At 33.4% G+C, this 13952-nt stretch overlaps 3 protein-coding genes across 6 annotated transcripts; 2 read left to right on the top strand and 1 right to left on the bottom strand.

Moving 5' to 3' along the window:
* The first annotated feature begins 660 nt into the window (after window positions 1–660).
* Window positions 661–4352, top strand: LOC112733746 (zinc finger protein 4). 2 transcript variants are annotated; one of them, XM_025782814.3, is made up of 3 exons: window positions 661–1840; window positions 2545–3079; window positions 3189–4352. In XM_025782814.3, exon 3 carries the CDS (start codon window positions 3280–3282, stop codon window positions 4051–4053), a length of 774 nt encoding a protein of 257 aa, XP_025638599.1. In that variant the 5' UTR covers window positions 661–1840; window positions 2545–3079; window positions 3189–3279; the 3' UTR covers window positions 4054–4352. The 2 variants fall into 2 exon arrangements, with proteins under 2 accessions (XP_025638599.1, XP_025638598.1); XM_025782813.3 differs by lacking the exon at window positions 2545–3079 and having other exon boundaries at window positions 1325–1840.
* Window positions 4353–7430: 3078 nt separating this feature from the next.
* Window positions 7431–10759, top strand: LOC112735482 (protein GAMETE EXPRESSED 1). 2 transcript variants are annotated; one of them, XM_072212656.1, is made up of 7 exons: window positions 7431–7655; window positions 8296–8830; window positions 8926–9513; window positions 9602–9728; window positions 9828–10014; window positions 10090–10237; window positions 10321–10759. In XM_072212656.1, the coding sequence occupies exons 2-7, from the start codon at window positions 8349–8351 to the stop codon at window positions 10580–10582; spliced, it is 1794 nt and encodes a 597-aa protein (XP_072068757.1). In that variant the 5' UTR covers window positions 7431–7655; window positions 8296–8348; the 3' UTR covers window positions 10583–10759. The 2 variants fall into 2 exon arrangements, with proteins under 2 accessions (XP_072068757.1, XP_025640800.1); XM_025785015.3 differs by having other exon boundaries at window positions 7431–8830.
* Window positions 9916–12211, bottom strand: LOC112733748 (uncharacterized oxidoreductase At4g09670). 2 transcript variants are annotated; one of them, XR_003168282.3, is made up of 3 exons: window positions 11590–12211; window positions 10846–11513; window positions 9916–10532 (listed from the first exon to the last, which is right to left on the bottom strand). XR_003168282.3 is itself a non-coding variant. In XM_025782817.3 (2 exons), exons 1-2 carry the CDS (start codon window positions 12058–12060, stop codon window positions 10911–10913), a joined length of 1074 nt encoding a protein of 357 aa, XP_025638602.1. In that variant the 5' UTR covers window positions 12061–12211; the 3' UTR covers window positions 10798–10910. The 2 variants fall into 2 exon arrangements, 1 of the variants encoding a protein (XP_025638602.1); XM_025782817.3 differs by lacking the exon at window positions 9916–10532 and having other exon boundaries at window positions 10798–11513.
* Window positions 12212–13952: the final 1741 nt, after the last annotated feature.

The following is a 13952-nucleotide window of genomic DNA, read 5'->3' on the forward strand; positions in this document are numbered from 1 at the left end:
CATAATCTTAGTATTATGTAATGGCTAAGATTGATGTCCTTTTCCAAGAACAAAGAATCACACATGTTCAATTGTAAGATTGGTTTATTCGGAAAAACAGTGGCCAAAATTTGATGAAAATGATTAGAGCCAATGACAAGTAACTATATATACTATACTCAATCAAGACCATGCTTAATTACTTTGAGAAATTTTATTATGATTATCTCTTTTACAGTTAAATGTGAAAGACAAAGGGAATAATTAACTGGGCAGGAAAATTGCAAGGAATAAATAAAGCTAAAGAAAAAAGGTGTGATAATAATTGATGATATAAAAATGTTATTATTGTTAAGAGAGGAAGGACATGTGGTGTATTATTTATTATTAGGGGAGTGGGGTTGTTAAAAAAATAATAGGAGATCCGAAATTAAAGAAATGAATGATGTTATATGTTATAGTAGCATAGCATAGGAAAGTGGCATAGTGTAATATAATGGTGGACGTGATGGATGGAACCAAATATATATGAAATGAAACTACTGAAAGCTGACCCCATGCACTATATGGTCTATGACTCTATGGAGTTATCTGAACGCACTTTTGAAGTGGGAAAGAGAGAGACTTTGAGAATCTTTGGTGGGAAAAATAAGAATAATAGCTTCACTACTGTTAGCTTGTTTTTGCTTCTATCTCATACTGTGTCCTCAATTCAATCAACTCACTTGAGGTTTCAATTCTCAGGAAACCCCAAAATTTTGGAAAGGATGTGCAGTCCCTCACCCTATTTGATCGAATCCTCCTTTAATGTATTTATTTTTTAAGAATTCAAGATTAAGACATCTTAATGTATCTTTTGTAAGATGAAAATTTATGTGTGTAATTGTTTTTGTTAGTGTTGCAAGTGTGAGGAGTGCTGAAGTTAGTCTCACATTAAAGAAAACAAGGAAGAGTGAGGAATTTATAAGATGAGACACCCATTAATTTAATATTTGAAAGTTTTGAGTTTGATGTATGTCTTCTCATCTCTTGATTCCTCTCTGTTTTTATGTAAAGTTGATAATTAAAAACTATTATTTCAAAAGAGCCTCATGTTAAAAAGGAGGGACAATGATTTTCTTAAATTTAAATTTTTTTTAGATAAACTATGCATAAATTTTAATTTAGTCTTCTCTAAATTTTTTATTTGTCTCATTTTTATTATGAAATAAAATTTTTGATTCCTTCTTAAAATTTAGTCTAATTCCACTTTTTATTAAATAATAATTTAGTTAAATATATTAAATTGTTTAATAATTTTTAATTATTAATTTTATATAAAAACAATTGCATGTCTCTGTATACCTTTCTTGGTCTAAATCTATGTAGTAAAATTTAGAGAAATGTGTTGTTTTCTTTGGATTATAATTTGTGGCAGCACCTTCCTTTCCTCTGAACTCTCCACTTCCCTGTTACCTTTGCTTTACCATAATTAAACATCAATACAATACCCACCATCTCTATGTCTTTTCTCTTTCTCTCATTCTTTTACTCTTCCTTTATTATTATTCCTTCTTCTTTATTTTCAATAATTTCAGTTAAAATATTGTTCTATCATATTAGGAATTAAAAAATTGAAGAAAGAAGAAAAAGCTCTCAGCTCTCTCTCACCTTATTATTATACATACCCTCTCTATTTTAGTGTAACCAGGAACATAAAAAACACCAGAGGCTTGTGTTTTGTCTTTCTCATAATAATCAAGCATACCAAGAAAAAGCAACACTGGGGATTCATGTCTCCAATTCCATAGCAGTGTTTTATAGGGTGATCTCAGAAGCAAGCAAGCAAGCAAGCCACTCTCATCGCTTGATCTTGCAACTTGTATGTGATCCTGTCACCTCTATAGTATATTTTTAACTGCTTCTTGTCTTCTTTTTTTCTGGTTCTTTCTTTCTTGGTGTTTCTGAACAAGTTTTCTTGGAATCACTGCATAGAACAAAATGGTTGATATAATTCTTCTATCTTACAACACTGCCTTTCATACCAACCATTGTAGATTTTGATTCTGGTCTTTAAAGTATCACACGTTACAAGTAAGACTTCTTGTTAAGAAAATGAAACAATTATATATGCATGCAATTATCTGACTGGGCGTATGCAGATATTGCCACTCCTTCATGTTTCTGTTACTGTTTTTTTTTCTTTGTTTTGTGTGATGACATGCTGGTCACTCACTCATTCACTCACTCTAACTCTTATAGATTCTGAATCATAACCTGCACTTGCAGACTTGTAGTTAGGTTCCGTGGCTCTCTTCTTTTCTTTTTTCTATATGATTAAGTTAGACTAAATTATGGTTTTCAATTTCCAAAGCCTTTGGCTTTTGCAAATATCTATAACTGTAATAGTCTGCATACAGAGTCCAAATATGATTTCAGATCATAGTAAGTAAATCTTGTTTGCTTATATTTTTAGTACTTATGGAAAACATTTTCTACTACTAAGAGCTTCTTCTTCATGCCTCTTGCTACTTTGTTCCTTATTTTTCTCTTTTCTTTTTTTTTTTTTCGTTCACAAACTTACAGAAGAGTGGGCCAGATCACAAGCACATGGTGAAGCGGATTCAGTGTTCTTTACTTAAGAGAGTCTAATAATCTTTTCCTATCATAATTGTCAATACATAACTAATTTGACCTTAAATTTCAATCATACATTTGCAAGTTAGAAGGCTTTGAGTGGTCCATGTTCAGGAATATTGTTTTATTATTAATAATAATAATAATGTTGGGTCTTTGGGTCAAACACAGTAGGTAGAGAGATGTTGTTTAGGATAATTAAAGAAAATATTTGACCATTGTATTGGATTTCAGATCTCCCACAATCTAAATAATGGATTTAATATGTATTAGGTAAGCCAAATTGGGAGGAACTGAAGAGAAGCTATAAGAAAAACTTGTTGATAATATTAATTGTTTATTTTTAAAGAAATATGTCGGTAACTGTTTAGTTGCTGCACCTGTGGTAGCAGTAGTACAAAAGCTTTTTGATCAGAAAGTCCCACATGCACTTGAATCACAAGACATGGCATCATTATTATTCCAATGGAAGTGTGATTCTATGGTAGGAATAGCATGCCTGTGTTTCTTTACCCATTGTGGATAAAACAATAATAGTCTTTCACTATTCTGAGGTCAAACTCATTCAAGAATTCATGAATTTTTCATTGCAGGAGAAAACAGCTCTTAAATAGGCCCTCCCTATTCTGATGGTAGATTGTTTCACATAGACTGAAAGTTAGCATTATCAGAGTTAATTAAACCATGAAACCAAGATTTGATCTGGAATTGGAGGCCTCAGCAGCAGAATATGAATCTGAGGTTAGCAGCCAGGTTGCTTCCAACATATCCTCTCTTCAAGAAACCTCTGCAGGCCCTTCAACGGACACCTTAACCAACTCTTACAAACTCGCGAATCCAATGGAGTTCGATGCTCTCTCGCTTGATTTAACTCTCAGCTTTGGCAACAATGAAACAGGGGAAAAAGCAGGGGATTCAATAGGACTCTCATTCTCTAGCACTAGTGAAAGCAGCAATGAACCAACTTTCCAAACTGGCACTGTACCAAGAGTCTTCTCTTGCAATTACTGCCAGCGCAAATTTTTCAGCTCGCAGGCTCTTGGAGGCCACCAGAACGCACACAAGAGGGAGCGAACGCTGGCAAAGCGCGCCATGCGAATGGGGCTATTCTCTGAGAGGTATGCTAGTTTAGCATCTCTGCCTCTTCATGGTTCTTTCAGATCCTTGGGGATTAAGGCACACTCTTCAGTTCATCACCAAGCATTTGCACCATCAATTAGGCCTCCTGAGATAAAAACAAATGCAAGATTCGACCAAGGTTATGTCGGCCTTCCTATATTCTTGGAGGATGATGAGTCAGAACTGCTCTGGCCTGGTAGTTTCCGGCAGGTTACTAGCGAAGGAGGCGATAGCAATCAGGCATTCATGCTGGCCGGGAGTTCGAATTTGAGTTTTACTGAGGTGAATCCACCAGTTGAGATAGATAACTCTACACCTGAATTAACATTGAAGCTTTAAAAGTGGTTACTTGGCACATAATCTATATGTGGCTTTGAGTTTGTTCTGCTTTGTTGTTATAATTTTGTACAGTTTATCAAGAGAGACATGCATGGAAGGGCTAAGAGTTTCAGATTGGATAGTTATATTTGCTTGGTCTCATGTATAACTTTCTTCCTTCAGTATTCTCTTAAGAATTCTTGATTTGGTGTTTTGCTTAATATGTTATCTAATTGTATAAGAGCTCTCAAGACTGGGAACACCATTTTGGAGCTTCTTTGTTTGTGATATATAAATCATGTTTTTTTTTTCCCTTACTACTACTGCAGTGTGTTTGAATCATTTGTTTCTATTTTGGATCATATTAACTCATGAACTATTTAGCTCTTTTTGGTAATGAAGTGGTCAATGATACTAATACTGACTAATAAAATTCCAGTCTTTTAATATGGCATGTTATATAATGTATAATATATAGAGATTCTAATAGATAATGCATAAGAATCTGAACAGTGAATAGTATAGAACCGAAGAGCTTTCAAGTTTCAACATCATTTACCGGTTTTCACAAAGTTGCCACGAGTGATGCAATAATGATACTTCAACTCATTATTCTCGGTGTGAAATTATGTAAACCAACTTAGAGCTTGGTTGAAAAGTATTTGATTGTGAAAAAGAAATTTTAATTTTTTTTTTAAAAATTCATTTTTTTTTAAATTTAATTTTATGGTTTGAAATGATTTTAACACACTGATAGAATAAAATTCAATTCTTTAGTTTTGAATAACTCTTACTTGAGTTAAATTTTTTTCTTTTACATTTTTGTTCTTAACAAAATTATTTTATTAAACATCCATTTATTTAAATAGAGATATTTTTTATATTTAACATGTTAAATAAAATTAATGTGAGAATTAATTTTAAAATCAGACCTCTTTTGGTCTAATTTGTAAATGAGGAAAAAATGAGAATTAAAATTCTCAAAGGAGTTTAAATCATTTTTTTTACTTGTTCTAAAACAAGAAAAAAATTTACAATTGTTGAGTGAATTTTAATTCATAGGTTTTCAAACAAGCTCTTAAAATGTATTCGAGGATCATGAATTATGGTATTTAATGACCTTTGTTTTTGTCGAAAATAACGAAGAGACTAAAATTTTATGTCTCAAAATTAAAATTTTAATTTCAGTCTCGAACTACTAAACACAATACTGAGTCTCGATCTATCTCCAAATCTCGATTTTAGTCTTAAAACAAACACTATCTATGAATTATAACACGAAAATTCATCCACATTACACACTTACACACACAAGAGTATACCTGCTGGTGAATTCATGGTAGCAAGTACTTTTTGGTCATAATTCTTATTTTAAGGGTTATCTGAAACCGATTGTTTTTTGATTTGGACTTGAGGTCAAAATGTTCTTGAGTGGTTTGTCTGAAAACTTTTTCAATGAGAATGAATTCGTTCGAATTATTTGTGAAGAGGTGGGGGTGATACTCAAAAGACTCTGATGCTTAAATTAGCAATAGTTTAACGCCGATTTTTAGTAAATTGAGACTTAAATATATATGAGAGTGTCAGTGTATTTATAATATAATAGATAATCATTTTTTAGAGTAGTTTTATCTGTAAAAAATATTTTAAGAGTGGATTACTTATTTAGATAAATAGGACCAGACTTTTGTCGTAATATCTAACCTTTATGAGATCGAATTTAAGTGAATTGAATTAGATCTCTTAATTAAACTTTATTTATGTTGGCCTGATTAAAACTCTGAGGAGGTTGGGATATGAAAAGTATTGTTGGGCCAATGAACTATTTTCATTTTTTGGTAGATTTGAAGATATGGTCAACCATTCATATTATTCCATTTGTAAACCTTACAAATTAATAGATTTGATTAAATTAAAAACAAATAATGTGCCAAATTATAATTAGAATTTTATCATGTAAATTTTTTCTACAGAAAAATAAAAAAATATATTCGATTTGGTTCTTGTTATCATAAATTAATATTTTTCTATTACACAATAAAACAACTGTAAACCAATAAAAAATAACACAAAGTATTATATTTATATTATTCTAATTTAATTGAAATATTAATAAAAATGTAACTATCGTTAAACAAATCATAAAATAATTTATCAAAAAAATAATAATATTCTATTTTTATGATAGAATGGATTATTAGATTATTAAAATGTGACTACTCACACGAAACTTTTTTACATGCTTAAATAAATTATTTAACATTATATGTGTTGACGTCATAGTTACATAATGTATAAAAATTAAATTTATAGAAAATAATTTTATTTTAGGGTGTTAGTTAAGATTATGAGACGGTTGGGTGGCATTGGCATGAACAAGTGCATATGAAACGAACCCAAACCGTTTGGCGCTCTCTTACTTGTAACTCACCGCGTTTTTTCATCTGTTTATATTCCCTTCCAAACACACCCACTTGACTGCTCCCTCGTTCCATTTTACAGGTTCTCTCTCGCTCTCTCTGGAATTGTTCCATCATTTTACGGCTACTTCTTAATTCCTTTAGTTTATTTATTTGGTTGATCAAACACATGTAACATGTTCAACACTCCAATTCTGGAGTACATATGCAAAAATATTATTTGGTTTGTCTTATTCTTCTACGTGGATTCTTATTTATTAATATTTGTATGGTTGCTTCAATTGAAGCTTCTTCCCCAATTTTCATTATGGCACTTTCTCATTGTTGTGTCCTGGCTATATTAATTTACTTCATACAGAGACAAGATATAAAAGAAAAATGAGTACTATATATTATTATTGTAATTTTTTTGTATTTTTTAAAATGGTGGTTGGTACATAAATTGGACACTTTGATTTGTGTTTAAAAAATAAAAAAAAAATTTAGAGTATACAAATTAAAGAGTCCTGAGTACTAAAATCAGAGAGTCCGATTTTTGGGACGGTTTAATTTTTGTGCCTCTTAAAAATTAGACAATTTAATTTTTACTCCTTAAATTAAATCTTTCCATATTTTAAAAAAGTATCATTGTTAATTCAATATTTAAAAAAAAATGTAGATAGATAGATGGTGGGGTTTGATTATTATTATTTTTTTTGCATCTTTTAAAATTTTGTAAGAGGAAGAAGATCTCTTTCACGATGATGTGATGTAATTAATTATTTTAATGAAATATATGAAACCAAAATTTTGAAGATATTTTTTGTTTTTTACTGTCAATGACGATGTGGATTTGTTAAAAGCAAACAAGTGTCATCACAATTAGAATTTAGAATTGACTTTATAGTATTTCCTTGAACCCCAAGTCTCTGCTTTTTTGAAAGGTAAGCTATCTAGTAGGAGTATTTAAACCTTGGCTACAGAATTATCGATCTTCTTAGGTAAAAAATTGTTGATCTTCCTCTCTTCTTCTTCTCTATTTCTCTCCGTCTCAGATATAATAGTTAAAGTGCATATAATGCAAGGAACCCATTATTGTGATTTATGACTTTGCTTTTGTGGATTCGGGAGGAAAAAGAAACATTCATGATTGCTTATAACGTTTTCTAGTTTTGATTTTGCTCCAATTGGCAAAGACATCATCTTCGTCCTCTCTTCCGTATAGTAAAAATCCAGAGAACCGTGTAGCGATTGAACATGCTTTAATTGGTTACTTATATATTTTACTGCTAAATTAACTGTGAAAGAGATCTTCTTCCTCTTACAAAATTTTAACTGTGAAAGCTTCATCTTTCTTTCAATCAATTCTTTTGAGGTTCCAATCGGGCCAAACAGTATTAAAAAAGGAAACAGAAACCTAGTCATTCTTGTGTCAAATAAAAACTATAGAGATGATTAAGTATTTGTTTGGTTGTTATTAAATCAATAAAAAATATCTTTTTTTAATAAATTTTTTTTATTGTTTAGTGTGTTTAGTAAATTTCTAATAATAAAAATGATGAACAAAAAGGTACTTTTATTTTTGTAGAAGATCTTTAAAAAATATATTATTTAAAAAAAGATTTTTTTTTCAAATAGAAACTAAAATGTATCATTTAAAAAAATATCAAATTTAATTCAGCTTTCTTTTCGTTTCATGATTCATTTTATTTTTAGAGTAGAAACTAAAATGTATTGATATCTTGTAAAATCTGGAAACTTTTGAATGCATGGTACACAATCTTATGTATCAAACCTTATAAATTGCTACCATGATCTCTTCTGGCTGCCAAGAATGATTAATTTGTGGTGTGTTTTGATGCAGGTGTAATTATCATCGGTTATAGACATCGTAAAGATTTGATAAAATCCTTAGAGATGAGTCAGAGGATTCATCTACTTGTTATCATTCTACTTTGCTTCTTATTAAGGTGCGAGTCATGGGGTTGGTTTTCATCAGCTAATAAAGGTACTCACTCTAAAGAGGGACCTTATGACAATAACGGAGGCATCTCTAGAGGCTCTAGTGCTGAATTCTCCGTTGAGGGCTTCAACGACCGGAAGGGATTGAAGTTGGTGGAGAATGCTAGGAAGAAAATGGTTGGTGCAAACACATGTTGGCAAAGAGCTTATCAGCACCTTTTCGCAGGATGTTCCGAGATTCTGGCTACCGACGATAAGCGGTCTAGACTTGCTTGGCATCTCAGTGATTGCTTTCAAAGAGACTCTGGCAGGCCTTCTTTTCCGCATTGCGACGAGAAATCCTCCATGACCGTATGCCTAAGAGCCTTAGATGACATTGCTCATAAGGTCTACCTTGAATTCTACCTTGAAACCAACACTATTTGTCATCAGTTACAGTTAAGTCCACTTTGTTTTTTTCATGCCTTCTATGATCTCATATTTATTTAATTTTGGTGTATAATCCAAAGTTGTATATCTTGTTTTCTTGCAGGGCGTATGCATTCAAACATGAAACAGAGAGGCTTGTGACTGAACTAAAAAGTTCAGCTCAATATGTGGAGGACAAATTAGATAGCATTGATGAGAAATCAGAACATCTATTGCAAGGATCGAAACATATCGTCGATTCCATGAACTCCATCGATATTCACACCCAACAAGTTGCTCAAACTGCTAAGAACGTGCAAGATCATATAGGCATTGTGTTAAGGCATTCGGAGAGTGTATACGAGCAGACTAAGAAGATTGAAGCCTCCCAATTGCAATTGAAAGATGGACAAGAGGATATGAAGAGGAGTTTGGAGGATGGAGTAGCATTGCTCAAAGAATCTTACGGTTATTTGGGCCAAGAAATAGGCAAGTTAAGAGATGAAGCCATTGTGATTGAGCATGAGGTAACTAAAGTTGGAGATGCAATGGCATTAAAGATGAGCAATTTACAAAGCAAAGCTGAGGACATTGGAAACATGGCTGGGATTTCTTTAGATAAGCAACAACAACTTCTACATGGACAATCTACAGCACTTGAAGGCTTGAATTCTTTATCCGAATTTCAATCCAAAGCACTAGAGGAAAGCAGGTATAGCTTAATTCTATTATAGCAATTACTAATTTGAGCTCAGGAAGCTTATTTGCAAAGATGTTGAGTACTTCATTCTGTGATACAGGAAAACCTTGCAATATTTTGCTGAATATGGGCATAGACAACATGAGGAGCTGCTTCAAAAACAAGAACAGATACAAGGACTTCATGATCGTTTGATGGAAAATTCAAAATCAATATTGTCTGCTCAGGTTTGCAACTTCTTGTAGACTATAAGTTCTAAGCATTTGTTTCTGAAATCTATATTATGGATGGTTTTCTAATAAGGAATCTCTATTTTTATTTTATAGGAATCTTTTGAGTCAAAACAAGCTACCATGTTTATTGCTCTAGACAAGCTTTTTGCTTTGCAAAATGCTATGCTGGTTGAATCACGAGTGATTAAAGCTTTCTTCATTTATTCCATATCAATCTTTGTGATCTATATGTTGACTAGTACAAAGCAAACATACAATGTCAGGCCATGGCTATATATTGGTAATTATTCCAATTCTTCTAAACATTTACCTTTAATTTAAGCATAATTTACTTAGTAGTTTTGATTATTTTCAGGGCTTTGTGCTACTTTCTTTATCGAAGTAACCATTATTCGTTACACCAATGATAACATGGAGCAACAAACATGGATAATAAACACAACCCGGTTATTGTTCATGGTAGCTGCCTCAGTTCATCTTCTATACGCCATTTGCACATACAGGTAGATGTTCAAACACCCTAAAACATGGTTGTTCATATCTAGATTTTTTTGGTCTTACAGAGTCAAAATTATTAACCATGCAGGGACTATGAAATGTTGAACCATCAGATGCTACTCACTCTCATGAACAAGCTTAACAATTTGCAAGCACAAAAGGGGTTGCCATGGGACATGCATACTGATTATGTTGAATGGACAGAGTGGGTAGATGCTGATTTACCCGATGACGTGAATTGTCTTGATGATCCTGACTATGTACTTCCAGAAGAAGTTGCAGAGAATTCGATCACGCCGTCTACAAATACAAAAAGTTATAATCTACGCCCACGCAACCACTCTCGTTGATGGATAGTTTAGAAACAGAATATTTAAACCGTGCGCACGCACGTTGTTTTGCTCTATTAATTTGTTCCATAATTCTGAATTATGTTCTAGTGTATGTGTAATTTATATTGGTGGATACTACCATAAATTGTAAGGTTTGATTTTGATATGTTATAAAAATATTATTTTTTTTTTAAATATGACTAAAGAAACAAAAGTACACTATTAACACAAGATTTACAATAGCTTAAATCCCTGTATCAGAACTGGATTTTATTCATTACCTATACATGGTGAGTACGATTGATTTTGAATAGATTATTGAAACACTTGAGGAGGCCAAAAGGGTCTACAAGGAAACGGGTTTGCAGCCGAGGTCTAACGACTTGTTGAGCGCATCAACGACGAGCTGAGTCTTTCTAGTAATCTGAGGCCACTTATTATCGGGGCCAGTGGCGACAAGGCTAGCAAACTCTTGCACCATAAGTGCTTCTTGAGGGAGCACATTGGCTACATGAACTTCCTCTGGCTTCACATTCCACCCAATGTGAAGATCAACAAACTTGGCACCAAATGTGAAGTCAAAGGAAGCAACGTGTTCCTGGTAAGGGATTATAAAATCCCTGACATGCAGGGAGCCGTTGGAACCACATATGGCAAGGTCCATGGAAGTGTGAGAGAGAAAGGAACAGTGGATGGTTGCGACGGTTTGGTCTGGTTGGTCCCAATGCAAAGAGGCGGTGATGGACAAGATGACTCCGGCGGCGTTTCTTGTGACATCGGGAAGAGCAGTGACGGTGGCTGGCAATTGGTATCCCTTTGCCCACAAGGAAGCACCAATGCAGTACCATGCCAGGTCACCCAACGCACCAAGCCCATCCAAGTCTGCCTTCACTCTGATGTTGCTCTCCAGGAATCCAGCTCTTGTTTGCATTGTTGATGTGCTGTGAATCTTCACTCAATTATGTTAGCTTCTTTACTCATAATATTCAACTTAATCAACTAATTCGGACGAACTCAAGACTTACAAATTGAATGTTTCCAATGCTTCCAGAATGAGAAAGGGACAAAAGTTGCTTCATATGAGAGGTCCTAGGGTGATGCAGCCACATGCTCCCGTCCATGAACTGCACGCCATTCGACTCGCACGCCTCCAAGATCCGCTCTAGCTCCGCCGCATCTAGCGCAGCCGGCTTCTCCAGCAGCACGTGCTTCCTCCGGGCGGCGGCCGCCACCGCCCACCGCACGTGCAGAGAAGTTGGGAGCGGCAGGTACACTGCGTCCACAGTTGGATCGTCGAGCAGCTCTTGGTAGCTGCCATAAAGGGCGACGGTGTCGGGGAGGGCGTTTTGGGCGGCGAAGGTTTGGGCCTTTTGGAGGGAACGGCTGGCTACGGCACAAAGGGTGGCGTTGGGCGCTAAGGCAATGGCTCGAGCCACTTTTCTCGCGATGTGGGCGCAGCCCATGATGGCGAAACGCACCGTTTCGGGTTTGGCCATTGTTTTCGGCGTGGACTCTGGTTTTTGAGTAGTAAACTAGTTTCAAACGAACAGCCTGCATAGTGTGGCTTCTAAAGTAGTTGATCACTTGATTGTTGTGGATAGGATAGTACCAGCCTCTCATGTCGTGTCGTTTGTTAACTGGCAAAGCTAGGATGCCATCGCTAATTCGCTATGCCACAAAATATTCTTCCATTTTACAAAATTTTAAAAAGTTGCTATTGCTATTGTTTAAAAAAAATTAATACCATTAGACTTTATTATTTTTAACTATTAATTTAATTTTTTTAATTTAATAATTTAATAACATAATTTTAGTTTATATTTTTTAAATATTTATAATTAATTAATATAAAAGAATAATAAATTACAGATTTAAATTTTTCTATTTTCAATAAAAAATATAATATAAAAAATAATAAATTATATTAATATCTAATACTCTTCTAAAAATAATTCTATAATATCTATATTTTTTTGGTTTAAATTACTTGAATATAATTGTTAAGAGGTGAAATTCATTCTTTTGTAAAATTAAAACATGTATAATTTTTGGACATCATAGAACACATTATATCTTCGTACAGATACCGTTTGAACGTTCACCTATTATTTTTTGTCTATATAATTTTTTATAAGCATGCTACTTATTTTACATAAGTCCCTTTTTTTTTTTTTGTCTTTTTTGAGAGTTTTAGATAGTTATATTTGTAGTGTTCAATTTTTCTGTATTTATGGTAATTTACTTAAGTCTTTTTTTGGTTTCATTGAGCTGCCTCATCTGCTTCTTTATTTAAGTTTCATCATTCTTTTAAGTTTTTTAGAAAAAATATAAATTCGTCATTTGATAAACAGTCACTAGATTTATCATCCAATGATTCAGTACATGATTTAAGAATCACTCCTTTTTTTTTTGTATTATTTTTTATGGTTTCCTTTACTTGTGTGGTACCTTCAAGTGTGACTTAGAGCTTATCCCAGATTTTCTTTACTATTTTACATCTTGAAACCTTCTAATATTCCTCGAAACTGATTGCACAATTTAACATGTTTAACGACCTTGGCATTTAGTTTCACTTTCTTTTTATCATTTTCATTCCATTCTATTTCAGTTTTGGTAGTGACAATACTATCAGCACCCGTTTTTGTAGGGATTTGAGGACCATTTAAGATTATCTTCCATAGGTTGTAATCCACTAACTGAACAAAGATCTTCATTCTTTCTTTTTAGTAGTTGTATTTTTTCATTAAAAAATGGAGGTCTGTTGTTGGATTATCCTTTTATCAGTGTATAAGCCACTGTGTTGGAACCAATATTGTTCGCCATCAGGATCTTTCCTCAAAGTTGCAAAGCTTGATCTCTTTGAGACCAATTTCTAATACCAATTGATGGTAATCAGTGACTATGAGAAGGGGAGTTGAATCTTGACCTCCTTTTAATTTTGCTTTTTACCTTGTGTTCTGTAGAGATACTGTGAGTAGAAAACAGGAGAGACTTTGGTTTTGTCTCCTAACGCGATAGGAGCCAAAATAGAGTTACTTGCAATATGTGTTATAGTGAAATGTTGCGTAGTTGAGAAATTAGGAGATACTTTATTTTTGTCTCCTATATTGCAGAACCAAAAACAGAGAAGAGAATAGAAAATAACACATAGATGTATCCTGATTTAGCTACGTAATGCAATGTAGCCTACATCTAGTCTCCGTTACAACAGTGACGAAATTTCACTATCATTCAATAGAATACAATCACCAATTTTTTCTAAGATTCTACCCAGTCCTATTTGGGACAAGTCCAGTTTCTAATCCAAATCGAACTTGACTAGGACTCACCCTAACTTTCAACTGCAAAGTGCTAACCCAACTTGCAAGAAAATCCCTCAGGATCATGA

This window comes from Arachis hypogaea, chromosome 13 (assembly GCF_003086295.3).
Source record: "Arachis hypogaea cultivar Tifrunner chromosome 13, arahy.Tifrunner.gnm2.J5K5, whole genome shotgun sequence".
Lineage (NCBI taxonomy): Eukaryota > Viridiplantae > Streptophyta > Magnoliopsida > Fabales > Fabaceae > Arachis > Arachis hypogaea.